This window comes from Anser anser, assembly GCF_964211835.1.
Source record: "Anser anser genome assembly, chromosome: 3".
NCBI classification, from domain to species: Eukaryota; Metazoa; Chordata; class Aves; order Anseriformes; family Anatidae; genus Anser; species Anser anser.
In genome coordinates, this window is record NC_139722.1 from 121,952,037 (window position 1) to 121,974,364 (window position 22,328).

General features: G+C 42.5%; 1 protein-coding gene across 15 annotated transcripts in view; it reads right to left on the bottom strand.

Moving 5' to 3' along the window:
- Positions 1-1,776: 1,776 nt before the first annotated feature.
- PLEK (pleckstrin) overlaps positions 1,777-22,328 on the bottom strand; it is a 66,174-nt gene continuing 45,622 nt past the window's right edge. For 11 of the 15 annotated variants that reach the window (XM_083828232.1, XM_083828231.1, XM_083828230.1 and 8 more), the window contains 10 exons: positions 19,673-19,786; positions 19,197-19,308; positions 15,481-15,636; positions 10,193-10,374; positions 8,868-8,959; positions 8,385-8,569; positions 6,791-6,895; positions 5,159-5,242; positions 3,854-3,923; positions 1,777-2,970 (listed from right to left, as the gene is read on the bottom strand). In XM_083828232.1, the coding sequence (XP_083684358.1) occupies positions 2,831-2,970; positions 3,854-3,923; positions 5,159-5,242; positions 6,791-6,895; positions 8,385-8,569; positions 8,868-8,959; positions 10,193-10,374; positions 15,481-15,636; positions 19,197-19,244 (1,062 nt within the window). In that variant the 5' untranslated portion in view covers positions 19,245-19,308; positions 19,673-19,786 and the 3' untranslated portion in view covers positions 1,777-2,830. Of the gene's footprint in view, positions 2,971-3,853; positions 3,924-5,158; positions 5,243-6,790; positions 6,896-8,384; positions 8,570-8,867; positions 8,960-10,192; positions 10,375-15,480; positions 15,637-19,196; positions 19,309-19,672; positions 19,790-22,328 lie in introns of all 15 variants that reach the window. The other 4 variants (XM_083828227.1, XM_083828226.1, XM_083828223.1 and 1 more) reach the window with 2 other exon arrangements.

The following is a 22,328-nucleotide window of genomic DNA, read 5'->3' on the forward strand; positions in this document are numbered from 1 at the left end:
AGTGACAAGGTCAAAAACTAGTAAAACTTTTTTTTTAATAGACAGTTACACCCCTTGTTTGCTAAGTTGGGTGAGTTTCTATTTTTCATTTTCCTGTGCTGTAGGGTATTTTTGCGTTAGTGAGCTCTGAAGCAAAAATGAGCAGCAACCACAAAGCAATTATCAAGAAAGCAGGGCTGAGCAAACAGTCTATCTTTGCGCCATGAGGCTTCCTTCCTCAGAATGACAGACCAGGCTTCGGCGATCCTGTCAGCTTGCGTGAGATACAGGAAATGCCTGCTAGAAGCCCATTTCCTCTGATGTCCTAAATGGATGTGCGGATGCTGTCTGTGCCAGCCTGCTGCCTCAGTGTGGCTGCATTTTCTTTGTTATTTCTGAGGAGAAACACAGCTTATTAAAGAACAGGACCTGATCATTTACCTGAGGTAATCCAAGGAAGTGAGAGGCACACGGGGTGCTCTACCACACTTACAAGAGACCTACCCAGATTCAACCCCAAGGACAAGAAGCTTCTTGAGCAAAATTCATGTTTCCTTTAGGATAATGGACACTCTGCTGGATTAATCAAATTGCCAGTATTCACCGTGCTCTACCATTGAGGTCACAGATATGCCGAGGCCTGTAAATTCTGAAAATCCAAGCACTTTGTGGTTAAAAAAAAAAAACAACAATAAAGGCCAAACTGTCTATTGTCTCCATAAACAGAGAAATTGGGGATTCAGGTGAGGTAGAAACAGTACAAAGGGCACCTGAGCTGTGAGCCTAGTTTAAGACCCAAGATATTTCCCTTTAGGGCTGGTAAAGTCCTCTGAGGTCCAAATCTCATCACACAGCACTAGCTGATACGTACAGAGTTTCAGCAGTGTCAGAGGAACTCTGTGCTGGGGTGCAGAAAAGAGGTGCCTGTTCTTCCACAAGTATGAGAGACCAATGTCAAACTAGATCTCCACGACATGAATGTACCCACAGGGAGTTCCTTAGGCAAGAGGGAGAGGTACTTGCATTAGTATGTTTGAGAGTAATAAGCAAAGGACCTTCAGACATATTAGGCTCAGATCTCTTTAAACCTGCTCTGTATGAACTGTTTTTGCTGCTGTTGTGAATTAGAAGATGATACATTCATATCCTTTTTCCTCCCAATAAAAAAATGAATGCATTCATCCTGAATTTATTGTAAGACTACATAGTGATCTGTTACTGTATTTATAGCTTTCCATTGTGCTGGTAATTATATTGACCTAAATGCATAAAGTAGATCACCAAAGTTATGTTTTCACGTTGAACCTAAGCTCCAGGCCCCAACAGGCTTGTATCGCAAGGCTGGTCCAGCAGACCAAGGCACAGTTCAGCTACAGCAAAAGATATTCATACTGTGTAACTAAAATAACCAAAAACGTTGTGTGACACCACAGCTTCAATGAACCAGAGAGAGCTTCTCTTTGAACACCAATTAGAATACCCTAGGCTGAAGTGACAGCAGCTTCTGGCTTCTTATTTTTCTTGTATACACGCATATAAGGGTATAATGAAACAGAAGTGAAGATAAGCTTTAGCTCCACATTGATTTTTAAAGATATCTGAATAAGAACTCTCAAGGTACCTTATTTAAAATTTTGAAGTTGTGAAGTTTACTTGCACACAGAACTGTCTGCAACAGGAACAGGCTACATGCAGAATCTGGTATTACTTTGACTTCCAGGTCTTGCTTAAAGTTTAAAGACTTCAAAGTTTGATGCATACAGTAAGACAAAAAATAAAAAGATTGCTCAGGTAACCTGATATCAACAAATTATAACATTTATTTCAGTTACAAAAATAATAATGTTTCTTTTATATAACTCAGGCACAGAGCCAAGCATTGAGTATATTGCTGTAGGTTAAAAAAGAAAAACCCTAAACACCACCACCTCAGTTGGAAGTTCAGTTGGTAGTTCACGTAATGCATAGATCCTTTCCCTTCTCCTGCACGATTCTGAATTCAAATACAGGTCATATCAGCAGTAGATGACACCCTAGCAACTGCTTTGGAGATCTAAATGAAGAAAAACAATGGTCCTGGAGCAGGTTCTTATGGAGAAATTTAGCAAGGGTCAAAATCAAGTGGATATGGAAGACAAACGGATTGCTTCATGTTTGAAATACCACAAGAGAAGAATTTTCCTGTGGGGAAATTTCTACATCTTTCAGATTTGTAAGTGCTTTCCACATGGTGTTTCATTTCCATAATTGTCTGCATTCTCCCTTTCCTTAACACTAAAGGATTTTAAAGGTTTGGTTCAGGTTTTTGAATTAGTTAATTTCTTTCCTTAAACCTGTTATATTACTTTGGATGGGAGAACATGGCAGTAGAAAAACTACTGGCTGGTAAAGAAGAAAGTGTAAAGTTTGTCTGAAGAAGCCTTTGAATTATTAGAAGATACTGAAACACAACACAGGCTGAATCACAGGTGACTAGCGGAGTTCCTTACAGTCAGCGACATGATTCTGTCCCCTGGTAATGGTGAAATTCTTGCTGTCTGCAGTGGCAGCAGGGAAAGGCTTAAGGTATAACCTTCCCAAGGTAGACTAATTCTTACAAGAAGCACACACTAATGTGACATGTTCTATGCTGTAATTTAGTAAGATATTACCATAACAGAAGTGGAAAATGTTAGCTTGTTAGTGCCCACTATAGAATTGAAACTTACTACCCACCCCTCCCTTCCCCCCCAACCCACAAGCCTCAGGAGGCCTTTCCAGATGATACTGCTTTCTCAGTGAAATGCTAAAATTCCTGTTTTGTTTGGAGTAATTAATTTCAGTTGTCTGTCTTCTGGCTGGTGGATCATCTTCATTTCCCAGTCCTAGAAACTGCCTGAATTGCTTTGATCCACTCTGTACGCTCTGTGGATGAAGCTGCTTGCAAGTAATAGTGGACATCATTTGCTGTGATGATTTCAAACAGGTTGTTTTCAACATCACACTTCTTGGCTACAGGGAAGAAATAAGGAAGTCAGCTATGAGAGAATAAACTCCTGTATGTAAAATGTTTCTTCTTTTGCATTCTGTAAACAGATTGCCTTCCTTTCTACAGCTGTGCCTGATCATGCCTTTGGAAACCATTTGCAAGATAGGATCCATGAGATCTGTCACTGTCTTGGAGAAAAAAAAAACGTGAGTTCTGCACATTTCACTTTCAGGAGTCCCTGTTCAATTGATGTCCAACCATGGAAGAATCTGCAGCCCTGCAGAGAGCTTATATTACCCAAGCCCTCCAGTGCTTTGCCAGGTATAAAACCAAGACATTTAAGTCACGTCAGAAATCTCTGGCTCTTTTCATGTACTGTAGCACAGCCTACACAGGCATTGAGATGCCAACAGACTTTCTGGCTGGGGATGAGAGCCTGCCTCTCCTGTGGAGCAGAGAATGCATTGAACGAATGCTTCTCGTTCCTTGCAGCAATGCTTAACCATTGCTGTTCCCACAATTTCTAGCTTTGGGAGGGAACAGAACATGTAGAGTAACAAGTAATTGGCACAACCATTTGTAATGTAAAGCTTCCACATGAAATCCATGAATTAAAATGAGAACTCAGCTTATTTTGTGTAAGGCCAGTTATCCTAACATAGGGACACCATGTCATCATTTTGACAAGTCTGAACAACTGACAAAGAACAAGATTCCCACTTGCTACCTTTATCACAGTACCCTCCTCCAGTAATTAAGAGAGCCTAGTAATTAGAAGAATTACTGAATCATTGCAAATTGGTTTTGAATTAAAAAAAAAAAACACTTGTGGTTTCAGGCAGATTTAAAGAATACACTAGAAACTTATAACACAAAACTTAGAACTCTTTCAGTAAGGTTCCTTACAGTCTGGCATATCTTCCACTGCTGTCACCACGCAGCCCCTCAAGTGAATTGCTCCGAGAGGATCTTCTCCCTGGGAAAGATAAGAAATCAAAATGAAATACAACTCATCTGAAACTCTTCACATGTCAATATCTGACTAAAACTCCAGAATGAAAACAAAACATTTGGTGACTTTGTATGTTACATGAGAAAACCAGGGTATCCTCAATCTGTATGATATGGAGGGTAGGGGGTGTGCAAATCTGCAAATAAATAGGAAATCTTTCAGAATTTGGAATTCAGGATCTGCAGAGTATTTACCATGCTCTGAGCAAAGGTGTGAAAAAAATAATAAACCTTTTGCCAGCTATAGGCTTTCCTTTGATGTTACAGTGAAAAGCAGGTGAGTTATAAAGAAGAGATATTTAAAAGTTTTTGGTGGTGGTGGTGGTTTATTGAAAAACAAGCAGCAGGAGCAGATATACATTTATTTACAATCTTGTCTTTTTCTGCACTTGAGGAAGAAGGATTGCAATAGCCAAAGATTGGGTGAAGAAGCATTTTTGTTGGCATAAGCCTGAAACCAGCAGTTCCTATGAGATGACACACTTCAGCCTTTTGGGAGGAGAAGCCAGGAGTGGGAAAGATGCTGGAAACAGAAGTCACACTCCTCAGCGTTGATTCTCCAGTGCATCTAGGCAGCTTCTGCCAAGCAGGACAGACACAGCTTAGAGAACCTAAACCCACAATAGCTCTGCTCCTGTGGCAGTGCTGGACAAAATAAATAAATACTATGTGCTGAATTCATCTGGAAACCAGCTTTTGTGGGTCAGGTTTTGTCTATGGTGATGCCCCTTCCTTTCTCAGAGCAGGCCTTGATCCATAAGAATTACACGAGAAACAAAATGCCATGTTTCAGTCTGACACAGAAAACACCTTGATTACAAACTGCAAAATGATGGTATAGTCTTAATTTGCTCTTCTAACCTCATCCACTTCAATCAAATGGGACCACACATTAATTCTAATTAATCACAAAGAAGAGGTGAGAGAACAGTTCAGTGCTGCCTGTTCCCAGGTCTGGATGTCACATGCCAGCCCCAGAAACCATCCTTCCCTCTGCTTTTCCAGAAGGCAGCCAGGTAGTGTGAGCACAAACAGCCCCACTATCCTGCTTGACCTTTTCCGTCACACATCCCCAAGCAAATACTCCACTTATATTTCTAGAAGAATGTAGCTTTGAAAATAAATTTTAAAAAAATAAAAAAACAAACAAACCACCAAATAAACAGGGAAATAAACCAAAGTTGAACAAATGTATCTTACTCCAGCAGGATCATAGTAGTGAAGATATGCAGGGTCCTCTCTTAAAACAAACTTCCTCACTTTCCAGTTTTTCCTTCGATGTCCCTAGAAAAATTAAAAAAGAGGCATGTCATGAACTGCTTTCCCTGCAAATGCTTGCAGTCAGCTTACCCATGCACAAGAGAACGTGGGAATACAGAAGGGGAAAAAATTAATCTTTTGGACAGGAAATATTCACTGGCTTCTCTCTTTTTTTTTTATACACAAAGTACAACAGCTTCAACATAGATGACATTCACATGAGATGTCAGAACAAGGTTTAAATGCCACAAAACATGGCTGCGATATGTCCTGCAGGAAGGGTTCAGACCCTAACCTTTCTCCACAGTATCCCTTGCTGGCTGGCTTAGGAAGCTTCCCTGCCAGTTTGCTGCCTTCCAGCAATGCTGTTCTGAGGCATCCAGCCTTTGTAGGACCTCTCACACAGGTGTAGACCAAGCAGAAAGACAGCAAATAGATTTAGCTCCAAGTGGTATAGACATCCAAATCACATTAACAAGACGCCCTGGCTTATAGTCCACCAACTCCAGTCAGTGTTGTTTAAGTGCTTTCAAGCTCTGGGAGATCTCATCCTGGAAGCTCTGGGAGAGCTCAGTCTGGGCCAGCCCACAGCCTCACAGACTCATACTGGGCACATGGACCCTGAGCACTCATGGACTATACCCAGTTCATCTAGTCCTGGCCTGTCTTCCTAGAAGACAGGAAATTTTCCCTCCAATGCAAACATCCTGCCATTCATAGCCTGAGCCTGATGAGAAATCATAAAAGTTGCAGGGAGGACAGCCTGGGAGACATCCCAGGAAATCAACCCCTGTGACCAAGGAAGATGAAACCTTCTTACTAATTTTACAGCATTCACAAAGTAACTGGGGTAACAGCGCTTCCCAGCAGATCTAGGTTTTCCCCATCCTTTGCTGCAGTCTTGAGAACACACATTATCTGCAGAAACGGTGACACTCTCTAGCAGTGATCCATAGTTCACTGAAGGTGACCAAATCCAGATTAACTGCTGGAGACTGTCGTGAATCATTTCCTCTCAGTATTTCAAAATATTAGTTTCTCAATTAACTACTGCTGTTTGCAAGAAGTTCCTACTAACTAGACAGAGGTGGATGTGACAGAGTAAACGTTAGCAGAAAGACTCACGTCCAGTTTCTTCTGTTGCTTTTGAGTAATGTGGTTGAACAAGAGAAATACAAGTGAGCACCACCAGAAAGTACTTATGGTCCCAACAGATATTTTCTGGTTTCCTTCATGGCACCAAACTTCCAGAGGAAGCAGATAACCTTGCTAAAATACCTCCTGCTTGTCACATCTCTTGCTTTAGCACTCTCGTGTTTAATTAAAACACTAAGCTGTCTTGTTCTGTACTAAGAACAATAAACCTTGCAACTCTGGACAAAAGCCCTGCTGCCATGCTACAAAATGGGTTCTTTGAGTAAAAAGGGGGAGGGACAGAGATTAAACCTGTCAAATGCGGACATGGCATAAGCTAATTTTTCTCTCTTCTTTAAAACTTTTAGGTGTAGAAGAGTAATTTTGTATCCATTGATCATCATCCCAGTGAGAGAACAGAAGGTGTGCAATACTGACCTGTTTCAGTAAACATCCTTGTTTGACTACTAAGCCTCTGAATTCTTCTTTCAGGACCACATCATCGTCACTAGAATTCCCCTCGCAGTAAAAACCACTGTCTGGCTGCATGACCACAAGAGAAAATTCAGAAGTTACACAAATGGTGCCTGTTTATATATATATATACACAAATCTGACTTCTCTTTGGCATCCTTTCACCCTGTTTCTGTTACCAAAAAAAAATAAATTAAAAAAAAAAAATCAACTTTTCTACTGGAAAACCATCCTGTAAAGTTGAGGACCTCTCCAAGTTGCCATGGAAGCATTTCAGTATGAGATAGGACTACACCAGGTCTTAGGGCATCTGAAGAGAGCTGGAGCATCTACATCTACCTCAGTTCATACGAAGCCACATGAAGCGATGTTGGCACAGCCAATACATCCCAGGCTGTCCATTCCCCAACCCAATATAACCTTCCGTTCCCTACATCCATCACAAGCACCTGCAGTTTGAGAAGAAGAGGAAACTCTCATCTAGGCCATCTTCTCCACACCAGATAAATTGTGATGCTGGTTACTGAAGCCTTACACTGCTCAAATGGTATGAATAAAGGTATGAATAACCACACGTATTGCATGTAGTAAGCTTTTGTGCTTACTGTTTACCTGACACCAAGTCAGACATTGACCTGCTGCAGCCTCCTCACACCACATTGGTACTGAATCAAACTAAAAGCAAGCTGAAAGCAAGCAAATTACACATGAGGTATCAAGAGAAGTGTCCCTGGTAGCCAGGAACTGTGATGGCCACATGGCTGCCTTCACCAGCACCGTCTGTGCTTCCATTTCTGCACAGGTAGAGTCTTCCTACCACAGAGGTGTTCTAGGAAAACAAATGAAGTAAGGGGAGATTCATTTTTTCATGGAGTGATTCTATGTGGTAAGTATAAACAAAACTGTAATATTTAAGCCATTTTACTTAACAGTAGGAAGACCCTTTGTTAGCATCAGTTCATAAACCAAACATTTTTTAAAATGTTTGGCTGCGATTGTGGTATTGCAAGTTCTACAAATCCATCCACAGAATATGAAACAACTTGAAAAGGTTGGGTAAGCTACCCAGCACAGGTGTTACCAGGTAGATAATAAAAAAAACAAAACAACTTTTGCTTTTTTGCTCACAGGCAAGCTCTATGTGCGTGCGTGCATGCCTGTGCTCCGAGTCAGATCTGCCAGCTCAGTGCACAAAAATGTGTTTCCAGCTTGAGCCACTCTGAGAAGCCCCATGATGATGAATTACTCTCTTCCACTCCACTGAATCATCAGGGGAACTGGTGGCTAAGTCCTCGTCAGTGCTGAAATTACTGGGAATAACGCCCAAGTTAAGAAGAATCTCTGCACTCGGTTCACACAGAGCGCTAGAAGAACTGTCTTGGTTACAGATGTTAAAGTGAGACAGTTTATTCTGAGTGTCACATAGAGAAAGACAATTAACATAGATCTCTAGTTCTGTACAATCTTTCCTCCAGGACTTAAGAATCCCAACTCAAACCTGAGAAGAGCAGAGTATCTGCAAGTCTGGGACAAAGGAAAACCAGAATACAACACTCACAAAGTAGTAATAGGCATCGCTGAGATCTAAGAAGGGGGTGTCTGACAGTCCCTCAGCTGCGGCCTTGGATGTATCTCCTGCAGGCTGTAGGTAGCCTTCGCTCAAGAGGGAAGAGGCGAGCATGAGTCCTTCTTTGCGATTTCGGATGGAGTTGCTAGACACCAGCCAGTCAATCACAGAAGTGCCTGGTTACAAAGAAATAAACGTTATCAGCCACAACCCAAGACAGACAGGCAGAAACCTAAAAATACTTGCTGGCACTGGTTTAATTTCCTCCTTCTCTTGCTTAACATGGCAATATCTGAACACTTTCTTAAGCTTCATCCTTTGAGCATCTCCCCTGTTGGTCAAGATGACCTCTGCCAGGTTTTTTCCTAAAACTTCTCTATGCTCTACAGAGCTTAGAGCTGTTTTGATCTATCTTGAGACTCTTAGCTCTGTGCTCTTTTTATTGAATGGAAAAGATGAACAAGAGCTTCTTACCTGTAAAGCAGTGATTGAACACTTTCTTATCTTTTTCCAGTTTCAACTCCTTTATTCCCTTTTCAGGATCTTTCATTGAGAGGTACAAAGCACTGTGCATAAAAAGAACCACAGAAACTGTTAGCAAATAAAAAGCTTTAGTCGGCTGGTACAGTAATATCATTGTCTTTCACAGGGTCTTCATATTTTATGAGCATAGCAATCTCTATAGACCTACAGTATGACTTAGTTTAGTCTCCTGAAAAGTTTACTGTGCAAAGCACAGAGGCCTCATCGCCTCCCTATCATAACTGTAGGAACAGAAGAGTAACTGCACAAAGGGCTCACCACACCTCTATTTTAAGACTGTACCAGCTTGTGATGACTGCAGTGTGAACAGAGGAACACCCACTGCTGAGGTTCCTCTGCAGAGCTTCACAGCCCTGGTGCTTTGCTATGTTCTCCCAAAGGTCCTCAGCAGAGCAAAAACACTGTGACATCCCCAAAACCCGCATGCTCTCAGAGGCCCTGAGTAACTTCAGTGACTCCTGGTCTGACTTCCCTTCTCCCCCCTTGCTTTTCACTTGCTCAAAACTAATTGCCCCGGGGCTCTAAAATGACGAGTAGGACAAACACTAAATGTCACAAGCTAAATCCTTTGGTTCGTTATTCAGTCAGGGTGATCCCGCTGCTGAAGCCATTGAAGACAGATTTAGCTGGATCTTGGTCCTGTGCAGTTTTATACAGTGCTTTAAGAAGCACAGTAGGCTCACTTGTACTTTGGTATTTACTGTGCGAAGACAGAAGTTACACTGTCCTTATTTTTTATTTTTTTTTTTAAGTACTGACAAGCAGATGGCTTTCTGTATGTGCTCTTTATCTCTTCTTTTCCCTTTACAAATTCCAAGACCTCTGGCAGGCACCACTCTCTCATCACCATCCAAAAACTATTGCTAACAATAGCATTTGCCTGCAGAGCAAACAAATGTATAAAATATTTCTAAAATAAATTCTGTACTGTACAAAAATGCCTCTCCTGAAAGAATCACACTTCGGCTGGGGTCTCCTTTTGCACTGCAGTGTGCTCAGAAGCTTCCTCATAAGTAGAATCCTTTGACAAATACACATGCTTTGATGAAAGTCAATGTATTAAAATGATCTACCGAGCTCTAACCACTAGCTCATTTCGATCATGCTGCATGCTCTAAAACAGTTACACAGAAAGGACTCCAAGGGAAGCCAGCTAGGTAGCAGAAACGGTTATAGCTCTTCCACATCGATGTTATGCACATGCCACACTGGGTGCAGGTGGAAGTAAATAGGGGTGCAGAGCTACAAGAACAAACCTCAGGTTGATTGTTTCAGGCAGTCTGATAGATTTTCTTGTGGATTTTCTGGCAAACCTTTGGCCTCCATCTATGCACTGAATTGCTTTCTTGATATCCCGTACCCAAGCATCTCTCTCTTCCAGGTAGGCAGCTTGAAAAAAGTGGTCCTGCTGCTTGGCTGCAGTGAGCTTGAAGACAAACTGGAAGGATAAACATTGTTTTTTAACGTTACTTTGGTGTAGCTGGTTGGATATGATTAACTTGGTATCACCATGGCATACCGCCTACCTATGCCTAAGGGGCTACAGAAAGTGCTTTAGAGCCAGATGAATAAAAAACATTCTGAAAAAAAAACACGGACAGGCAGTATACGTAACTGACTCCTTTTGTTACTTCCCAGTGAGCATTCCTGATGTTGTCAGCAGAAGAGAGTGGCACTGCTATAACTGGTGATTTGCGAAGTTCAAAACAGCTGAAAGACTGAAATACCCAGTCCCTGCATGCTTACAGCGGGCATAAACTTGTCTTAATATATTTAGAGATGTCGTCAGTTCAGAGGAGAACAACAACATTAAAACAAACTGCATCATGCTGCTAAGGTACTGATTCACACAGGGAGAAAAGGACACAGTCACATTGGAGGGTAACTGAACACGTTTGCATTCTTTTAAGGGTTTGGTAGGTAGATGAAATATCTGACCCTTACGTACACCTTCTGATCACTGCTTTTCTAAATTGATCACAATGGAAAGCGTGTATTCCCCAAAACCCCAGAAGCGAGAACAGATCTTTTAAGGTAGGTCTAGGCAGAAAAAAACACCAACCTGAAGAAGAAAAAAGTTTAGACTGTTTGATCTCATTTTCATCCAGTGATCTTTTGGATGGAAAATACAGATCTAAGTACTCAGTCAAGAGGGCTTCCATTTCCTCTAAAATGTAGCTCCCCGTAAGTGGAACTGTTATTTGTTCCACTAGTTGTGGAACAAACCAGGTTTCTGGTTGTACTGGAATAAACAGACTCAGCTGGCATCTAACTAAAAACATCAAGCTAATAAGGGAGCAAACAGCATGGGTTCATGAGGACAAGTAGAGATTATCAAAGGGCAGAAAGCAGTGAATCTAAAACATGGACATCAAAACACCAAAGTCTACTGAAGCCTGCTTTTGTAAATGGCATGGTTCTGAACATCCCAAATATCTATCTTCCAGACTGGTAAATGGAGAATATTCTGATGTCCTGAAACCACACAGAAGTCCCAGTGACTACTGTGGAGATTTCAAAATTGCAAAGCACTGGATACACAGTGAAAAGTTAGAGTTTTTATTTCTAGTATGAGGAGAAAGAGCTTTCCAAGTCTTCTCTTAACTCTAGCTTTCAGAAACCTAGGCCACTGGGCTGGGCATCCAGGCTTCCTCTGAAGTTGGTGGAAAGGCTAAGTCTCCAATCCTAGAACTGACCAGTCTTCTTTCTGGAGATGCACATCTATTTGTATTTTTGAGAAAAATTAGAGCATCAACTTGCACTAAACCCCAACAGTTTAGCTAAATTAAGAGAAATGAATCCTACTATGAGCAACCATACATGATAATGCTATCCAGAGGAAAGCCAAGGGAGAAGCGAAAAAGAATAGAGCAGAATTAACATCAGATTAAGTAGTGATGAAACAGATCGACAACAGTGAACAGTGGTGAATACATTTTACAATAAAATCTTTAAATATACAGTCACAGCCTCTTGTGAACAGGATATATCTGTTTAACAAATCCAAGGTCGCTTCCTTTCCCCCCAACATCAGCTTTTTGCAATTGATTTAATAAACCAAGTGTGCTGATGATGTGCTGTGAGGTTTCAGATAGGCCTCAAGGCAGGGACACATTCCAATTCAAAAAGCCAAAATCAAATCAGATGAATACAAAAGTCTGCTCACAGCTCGATGGGTCCAATTTGGGGCAAGGACTAAGTGAGTAAGACTGAACTTACAACTGACGTAACGAGAAAGATCCCATTTCATACCCTACAGAAGTCTCGCTAGAAATGAAAGTTTAGTTTTAGGTCGATATGAATGTACACAAACCACTGCAAACCAGAATAATTCACATAAGAAGCAGAACTGTACGTTTTACCTTATAACCAACTAGAACGTAGTATGCAATGCAGAGGCTTTGAATTCAGCTGTGAAACACAGCTGTAAGATTTAAGATACAACGATAAAAATTGTGTATTTTCAAGGAATACATGCAGTAAATTAATTTCACTCATTTTGGGCAGTAACTGCTTGTCAGAACAATCCCAGCGACAGTATTGCTGGTACAGATGAGCATGTTGCAGTTTTGGCTGTCTGAACAGTGCAAGTTTTCAGACAAAGTATGTCTCCAGGGCTGCTGGTCTATGGGCTTGCATAAACATCCCACTGACCCAAGGAGGATCTGCTCCAACACCTGCTGAAGTCGTTCGTATCACTTTTACTGACTTCAAACTCTGCAGCAGATCTTACTTATGAAAAGACATTTTGGGTGCCTTGTCCCCCAGGTCTGACACTGAACACTTCGGACTCTGCCCATTTTGTAGAGTGCACATACGCTGGTGAATTATCTTTTCATTATTGCTAAGGATGATACTGTTACTGACATTTCCAAGCAACCACTACAGAACAATACTGATTTGATCTTAGTGCCTTTGTGGGACCTAAAAACTAGCAAAATCTGCCTGGAAAGAAATGCTTTATGAGAAAAGCTTTACTTCTAGCATTATGTTGTAGGACCTGTAATACTCTTGAACACAGTACCCTCCTTCCCATGAGTAACACCTCACATAAAGAGTAAGGAGAGCTGTACAGAAGATTGTTACTTAGATAATGTAGGAACACAGTTTAATTAGCTGAATTAGAACTAAATGTGTGCAGATAAACTGAGTTCCTTTATTTGGTTATTTAATGTCCTACCTCATGCTCTAGCCCTGGATATAATTATACTGCACCCTTATTATTCACGGTTTGCAAAAGAGGTGGAGTCAAGTGCAACAATGCAGAGCCCCTGCCTTGTGCTCGGGCAATCCACTGACACAAAGCCATGCCTGCTGAAGCAGAAGGTCAGGTGCAAAGCTGCAGGAGTCAAACAGTAAGCATTGCCCAGCCATGCCTACGGGTGAGCCAGGCAGTGCTGTTGGGGAGACGAAAGAGTAAATGGGTTTGATCTCAACTGCTTCTGAATCAATTGGATGCTCTCCCTTGCCAGTTCAGGTAGTGCAACATCTATGACAGGCGCGGGACAGGTTAGGGATGCATGATCATGAAATTCTGTCTGGGCACAATAATGGTCTCCTTCCGTGGACAACTCCCAGTGCCTACAGAGATCTCGGAAGAGCTGGCAGCTCTTGATGATCCTGCCCACAGTGGGATTTACACAGTAATGGTCCTCTAAAACCTTTTGTCCCCAGAAGCAGCAGCCATCCATCACTTTCCTGACTCAGCCCAGGATTAACAGCAATCTTATTCTCTGCGAGTACTGGCCCAAACAGAGCTTTTAAGTTAAGAGCCTCTTAACACATTCAAGTCTAAAAAGACTCCATAAAATCAACATAATTTTTTCATATAAATATTGGTCAGAGCACAGAAAGAAAAAAAAAAAAGAGAAGTAAAAAAAAAGAAGAAAGAAAAGAAAGCAAGCAGGTCTAAACCCTGACTCCACTCACCACAGAACTGAAGGACAGATAATTCTCCTCAGTTTATACATATGAGAGAATGAATTGCTCTCTGAAGTGCACTCTCTCACACTATTTCTACTTTTCTAACACTCCCTGAGATTCTTTTTTGTTTTGTTTTTCAGTCATCCGCCTGCAAGTTTATTTGAATTGCAATTGGATGATCTCCCAGATTCTGGGGGAAACTCTCTGTGAGAGGAATTCCTGGGTCTATAGCACCTATTTAATAAACTGAAATTGAGAGTTGTTAAGTTATCAAAGGGCTAAATATATTATTCTTTGCTCATGGAAATCCTGTTTCACCAACAGATATTTTTTTTTCTGGAACCCTGTAACCAAATATGTATGCTTGCATTTTCCTGCATTTTATTTTCTTTCAAATAAGACTCTTAATTTATGAATATCATGATCTATGCGTCTCACTGAGAACTTAGAATCAAAAAATGCTTTGGGTTGGAAGGGACCTTAACAATCATCTAATTCCAAACCCCCTGCCATGGGCAGGGACACCTCCCACCAGACCAGGTTGCCCAAAGCCCCATCCAGCCTGGCCTTGAACACTGTGAAGGATGAGGCATCCACAGCTTCTCTGAGCAACCTGTGCCAGTGCCTCACCACCGACACAGTAAAGACTTTCTTCTGAATATCTAATCTTAATCTAACCTTTTTTAGGACAAGGAGTAATGGCTTTAAACTATCTCTACACTCCCTGACAAATATCTTTAGGTACTGGAAGGCCGCTATAAGGTCTCCTCACAGCCTTCTCTTCTCCAGGCTGAACAACCCCAACTCCCTCAGCTTGTCTTCATAGGAGAGGTGCCCCAGCCCCCTGGGCATCTTCATGGCCCTCCTCTGGACTTGTTCTAATACGTCCAACTTAGACCTTACCCATGTGCTTGCTGTGCTCAGCCACAGACAGCCCAAATGTGTACATCATTCGAACTCATTTCCCCCAATTATTTTCCTCTCTCTCCCCAAGTATACACGTAGCTAGCTCTTAGTCACACACAAAAGCTCTACACATAACCACGCAATGTGCAATTAATACACATCATGTGAATGCGAAATACGTGGGGTCAGGTAGTTACCAGAGGGTAATGAAACAGGAATCACAGCTTTCTGGGGGGCATTTGTACCACAGCATTTATCTCCTTCCTGTTCAAATAGGCTAGTCATGGCTCTTTGCCATGATAATTATTATTCAGTAATTAATAATTATTTTTTTCTGTTGCTCATGAAATAGTTTTCCACAATTTTATTCTGTGGCTCTTAGCAGCTGAATTTATATTTAATACAAAAGTTGCCCCATTCAGCTGCTAAGTGTCCCACGACAATATAATTTAGCTCTGCTCTGACAGATTTAGAAATAAAAAAAAAAAAAAAAAACACTGCCTGAATTGCTCTTCCTGAAATATCCTGAGTTTTAACTCAAACAGTCACACCTTTCAAACTCTACACAAGTCCAATCTTGCTTCCGACCTTCTAAGACAAGGGAAGGTGACCACCAGGATAAATGTAAAGAATCTAACTACCAGCCTTGTGCCCCTTCAGTGCCTCCAGGAGTTCAAGTATACTGTCAATCATTGTTATAAAAAAACATACTTACCGTTCTTTTGCCAAAATCTTGGCATGGGCTGTTAATAGTGCTTCCTTTTAGTGGGACCATCCCTTTGGGGCTGTTGTCAGCCTTCCGCTTATAGAATTCAATTCCATCTTCTAAGAGCACGACCCACATCGGCTTCCAGGTATTAAACATGCTGCCCTGCATCAATAAATCATGGTGTACATTATGTCTGATAAATCACTGTTCATATGATATCCACCAAAGACCAGGGAACATCTGATTGACTCTAAAATAACTATAGGGTCTCAAGGGAAATAATGAGCCACAACCACACCCATCTCACCATGCTGTTAAAATATGTTGTTATTCTTCTGACAACTGTTTATTTCCCCTTCTAGTCACCTCTGCTGTGAATTTTTCCAAAATTGCGTCGTGACCCCAGATGATGTTTCTTTTCCGTACGTTTGTGATTTCAAAATGACCCAGTGACAACACTAGGAACAATCCTCAAAAATTCCAGATGCGAACTGACCCATTAGGGCGCTCTCATTAACTCTGGGCTTCCTGTGCTGTATTTAGGACTTGATGCCACAATACAGTCAGCTCTTGAGGCCTGGCTGTCAGATAAGAAAGCACATATCTCAGAGGACTTCTAGACTTAAGAAAGCAACAGTAAGGGTAAGGAGTAGTTCATAGGCCTTGGGCTGCGGATCTCCAACTGGTGAGGTGAGAAATTGAGGTGCTTCGTTTCATCTTTTAAAGCTTTTACTTCCTGTTTCTGAATCACAGCAGTTAGATGTGAGAAATTCAGAAATAAAGCCAGGGCCAGATCCTACGTATAGTGAAACATATGGCAAAATTCACAGGGCCTCAAAGAGGAACAACCTGTCTCTGTGCTGAGCACAATTAAGTGCTAGAATTATTAAGACTGTCATGTCCTAGCTAGCTTACCTCTGGTCCAGCCTGCAGACAGCTTCAAAAACGGTCACAATCCCAGACACCCAAGTGACTTACTGCTCAGCCAAATGAGCATTTAGATGTGCTGAAAATCAACAGTTCTGAGGAGTTACTGATGCACACTCGACATTTGTAGGCCTCAAATCAGAGGCTATCCTCCAAAAACATTTGATTTCTTTATCTTTCTGGCACGAAGAGAGACCTCGGTTTATGCTCCCTCTCCTACCATGGTGGCTAAGCAGAGCTAAAGCTGCAGACAGAAATGAGGTGGCCACTATCACACTGCGCAAGTGGATTGTTTTGATTTTAAAATGGGCAGAGTTATTTTTATTTGCATTTCTGCAGAAGTGAACAGGACAGAAACACTGAGTCTTTCCCTCCTTCCCCCCCAGGATGAAACCTTTGACCATCACATCCTTTTTTTCCTGCCTTAGCTCTCAAGAAAGGCCTTTTGCACTCTGAATCAGACCTTAAGTTCAATTACAGGATGGAGAGGAAAAACTGTCAGCAAAGATCTTACTGAGAATGGGACCTGCTTCCAGCCTCTGCAGCACTCACTGCAAGCAGAAGGTGCCCCACAAGTGAATGCTGCCTTCCGAAGGTAAACTGCTGTGCTGGAGGCTCTCTGGAAACCCAGATGAACAGAGAACTAAAAGAACGGTCCAACCTTGATGTGGATACCACATATGGATTGAATGCTGTTTTCTTTTGTTTGAGCCATAAGAATTTATCATTTTTGGAGAACCCAAATTGACCCACAGGTTGATTTTCTGCTAAGGAATCAAGTGAGATGGTGAGCCAATAGAAGAACCACTGCAATTTCCTTTTGCCAGTTTATTGCATCTTACGATACTTCTGCTTATAAAGAGACAAGTCCAGTACTTCCTGAAGACTCTGACATTCTCTGTCAATGGAAGCCACTGCGGAGCAGGGTTAGACTGGCAGTCTCAGATCCACACAATCAGCAAGCCTGAACATAGTCATGTCGGTCTCAGATAAAACAGCTCATGAAAGACAAATGCAGGATGCTGGATTTGATTTTCCTGGACTAAAAAACAAATCATCTCCCTTGCTCCAAAGACTGCAGATAAAGATGAGTGTTCCCTGAACTGCCCTCTGAAATCATTAGCCAAGTTAATAGCTCATGCAACTTCCCTATTTATTTTTTTTAAATATTTGTAGCACTACATGAGTAGAAAATGAGTTGTTTTCTGTGCTTGCTCAGATGACCCAAGGTCCCCCACATATACAAACATTGGCTTAAGCTGACATAAGATCAACTCTTAAATCTGAATCCATATTCAGTGGAGATCATGTTGTACCAGCCAAAACACTAACCCCTAAGCCTAATGTAAATAACAAGAAAATCCGTGAAAAATCACCTCCACCCCTTTTGAAGATGATTGTGGCTGCACGGGTGATTACTCTGGCAGGTCTGATCAAGAGTTTCACTTTACAGGCACAAAGAAGAGGAGGAGACTACTTAATTAGCACAGAAGAGCAACTGAGAACATGCCCATCCTAGCTGGATGCTCTGGCTGTGGAGTTCACAGCAGCCTCACTGACAGATCCATGTTAGCTGGTACCACTCCAATCTGCATCTTCTGCTCCTTTTGCCCACCAGCCTCCCTCTAAGCACACTGCTGCTCCTCACCAGCAGCATAAGCTCACTTCTGCAAAGACAGAGCCAACTACAAGGCTGTTAGAGAACAGGAGCACACTTTCCACTTCCCTGTTGCCATTGCAATAGCACCCAGCTGCAACTTTCCATTAGCAACACCCACAGAAAAACTTCTTGGGGACCCAGAACTCAGAGGAACAGCAGGGACTCATACTGGCATGTCTGTATGCATCTTTTCCCTGGCATACCCAGCCAGGCACACAACGTGGGATCGTCCACTCCAGTGTCTATGTTTCCAGCCACTCCCCTGCCATGGAGAAATATGGATCATGAGCCACCTGCGCTCAAATTGGGCCATGAGAAGTAGAGATCTGCAACCTGCTGTGCGTGAATTTGGTCGTCTCCTTCCTCACGGCAGCATCGGTGCAGCTTTGAGATTACTTTATGAACTTGCTTCCTTTCAGTGTCGGTGGAAATAAGACTGATGAATGACCTTTTTGCAACAGCGGTCCCAGATTAGAGACCCCTCCAGCCAGCAGCTCTAATGAGTGAAATTCTAGATTTGATGAGCACAGACACCGCTGCACAGAGCCCCAGAACTGACACAATTTGAACTGCTTTACCCCAGACTGATCTCACTACAGATTTACATAAAAATCTTGACCTTATCCTGTGGGCTCTACCACAAAAGACTCCAGAGCAGAGGTTGCAGTGGGGCAGTGACTGCCTTCACAGAGGAGAGGAGTGCCCACAGCCCCACAAACTCTCCCTAGGCCAGACTCTGACTTGTGATACCACTACACATCCCCAACGTTTAACTCTGATTAAGTGCAGTACAGTAGGCTGTGGCCATTTCAAGCTGTTACCTCTTTTGCCAAGCTGCCAATAAAGGCATTCTTCATAAAAATAAGACTTTTTGACCCAGAGGTACATCTACGATAAATGCAAAGTACCTTATCGTATAGGACACTAACAAGATATAACTGCTAGCAAGTACCTCTGTAATCACTAACATCACACTGTTTTATTGCTCAAGGAATTATTTTCATTTGCATTCTTTTTTAGAAAAATAGGAAAAAAACTATTCTGTTTAAGTAACTGAAACCAAAGTACGTTTTCCCATAGTCCCACAACCCGTTCAGTCAGCTTCCTCCTCCTCTGTCCAAAGCCACCCCCTTACCTTCTTTACCAAGTAGCCCTCTCTTATGCGCATTGGTTCTCGCTCCATGGCTCGGACGGTCCTGCTCTCAGGTCTATCAGAGACGGCAGTTAAGCTCCTCTGGCAACAAAGTCTGTGGGGTAGAGTTTTTTACGGTACAGCTGTGTCACTTTCACAAGTTCCTCTGCCTGCTAATCACATGAAAACAAGCCCATTTCCTCTTAGGGTGAGAGATAGGGAAACGCAGAAGCACGTGTGTATTTATAGGCTGCCTCTGACAGAACAGGCAACGGCATGACAGAACGCCCAAGTGTATCAAACACTGCCAGCCTTGATGACAGAGTCCTGGGAAATTGAGTAAGCATTTTAATGCCTAATCCCAAGGACTCAAGCCCACTCTGTAAATACATGAACTCTAGGAAAACAACAGAGGGTGGCGTACCATGTGGCTGCCTGACGCACACCAAAAGGATCTCAGAGACAGGTTTCTAACTCACCAGCTCTGCCAGCGTTACTTCATCCCATCTTTAAAGCCTGACTCCCAGTGCATGAGCAGGTAGGGTTTGGCGGTGAACTGGAGAGCCTTCGCTTGGTTAATCGTGCTGCGCCCTCTGCTGATACAAGAAAATTGTTTATCAGACGTGGTCAGGTTTTGGGGCTTGACGCTGAGGCTTCCCACAGAGGTTGGGCGTCAAGCAGCACAAATGGATTAGACGAGCACATTGTATGAAGCACCACTGAAGGTCACCTTCTACGAGCATCTTTCACTTGTCACACAGCCCATTTGGCTATGTTTGGTAAAAGATAAGGCAAAAACATTTTCCGGCATTTGGTATAGAGCAGTCACGCTCCCTCTTTCCCATACGGGAGGAAGGGTGGTGCGACACAGGAGGCAGTGACGCATTGCCAAGTGCTCTCCCACATGGAAGACTCCGTATCACTTTACAGATGAACCCAGCGTTACTTCATCTGTCACCCCTGCTACTTGCAAAGGTCTTTCACCCTGACAGGCACAAGGCATGGAGCTTCCCCCCAACAGCAGCATTGTGCAGGCCATAGCCACTGCGTCCTGAAGTGCTCCATTGCCAAATTCCCCCCCCCAAAAAACGTGACTTTTTCCTCAGACAAATTCCTGTTCTCCATTTGGCTCCTGTCTTGTCCCAGCTTTTACTTAGAAGTGTATGCAAGTCCAACAAGGTCTACAACAGAGGATTAAAAAAAGCTCTGAGACTTTCTCTAGCCATTCTTCAGCAATGTGTATTTATTGGTTTTCCCACAGATAAGAGTCCACTCCCTCTTTTGTAACGTTCACTATCCCAACTGCTAAATGTTTCTCCTGGCTGTCTGAACTGAGATTTTCCTGTAATGATTTCCACTTGCTATAACTTGTCCTATCCACCATGGGCACGGAAACTGGATTACTCCCTTCTCTGTGCTAGCAGTGATGCACAGTTTATACACTGTAAAGAAGTCTCCTGCTAGCTGGCATGCTCTGCTGAGCCCCAGAATCAGGTCAGCAATCTGTTTAGCTCTTTGTGAAGCTGCAACAAGGCTCCTACCAGACAAGCTCCACAGCCAAACCGCCTGCTCTAATTTTCTCAAACCTTTCTCTGCTAGCTGCTATTTAAATGATCTCTGTAGGCCCATTGTAATGCCTGATGTACTCAGAAGCTTGTAGACTATTAAAAAAAAAAAAAAAGCGCACCCATAAGGCTACAGAGCATGGGGGTAAACTTTAAAGACCACAAAGTAGCTCTCAGTTAGCTCTTACTTCTTTGTCTACCTTGCTGCCGCCCTTTAGTCCTGAGGAAAGGAAACCCCTTCCCCAGCTGGAAGGGCTTATGGAAACAAAGACTAAGAAACTGCCAGCGTCTTTCTCTCTGCAGGCAGCTTTTGCACAGATTTTCCCCTTGGCATCCCTGCCCACCTGCTCCTGCTGGTTTGGTGTTTATGCTTAGTCAGGATTACAGTGATGAACTGATAATATGAAATGCCCAGGGACAGTCCTTTGATAGAACATCTATATGACCTTATACTAGAAAGTGGTTTACTGTGAACAGAAAAGGATGCTGACTCCACCATTAAGCAAAGGAAGCTCAATTTCTCTTTTACCTGCATGAAAAGTCCTTGAAGATGTGTGAAATGAAATTAGAGATACAGTGGCACCAAGCCAATGACTCCAGAATTTACCATTAGCTACTTAAGCAACTCACTGTCAAAGCATAAAATTATCTTCATTGAGTTTTAGTTGGATGCAGCTATAACATTTCTCTGTATTGTTTCTCTCATCTTCAAAGCTCAGCTATTCCTTTTGCCCTTCTGACTTTGTTACATTTATCACCCATCATCACAGGGGAATCAACGCTTTGTCATCCCCAGGCAGAAATGTGCTGATCAACTAAATCACTCGCGCAAAGCAAGATGGTCCTTAACCATGCAGTGATCACGGCCAGTGTGAAGGACACGGTGCTGATGCACATCTTCTTTAACAAGCTGGTCATAAAGAGCAGCAGCAGGCCTAAGGAAGAGGAAGGCCTGCATTCTTCTGGCTCTCCACAGAAGGGCTGATTTCTGGCAGCAAAAGATTGTAACCTGAATTGTGGAAATCTGCTGTAAGTTACCCTGTTCTCCCCATTTCTGCCTAAAGTAAAGGTGCGTGATGGCAGATTACAAACATTTGCCACAACAACACAATCTGCAGCAGAGATCACAGATGAATATCTTAGCTCAGTTTATTGGCAAGTGAACCGTTTCTGTAAGAGACATCTCGCTGCTATACTTCCTCAGAAAATTATGTTTCTGCCACTTCAGGACTCACTCCTGCAAGCATTAAAAAAAAGCAATGACTTGAATTTATGTGAGCAAGGGATCTAGCTGAGAGACTGATGGGCATTTACACCCAGCCATCCCTTTGCAAATAAATGTGTCGTCTGCAAGGAATACAGGCAGCTCTTCAGCTTGTTACATCAGCTTTGCTGCTCTCTGTGCTAGCCCTTGCATGGCTGGATTTCAAATCTGCCTGCTGCTCTTTAAGTGCTGTAAGCCCACTCCATCTCTTACAGAACGGTTGAGTTCTCCAGAAACATTCATCTCTCCAGCAAATCAAGCCAGATTCCCCAGAGAAATTAAATCAAATGCTATGTGAACAAAATG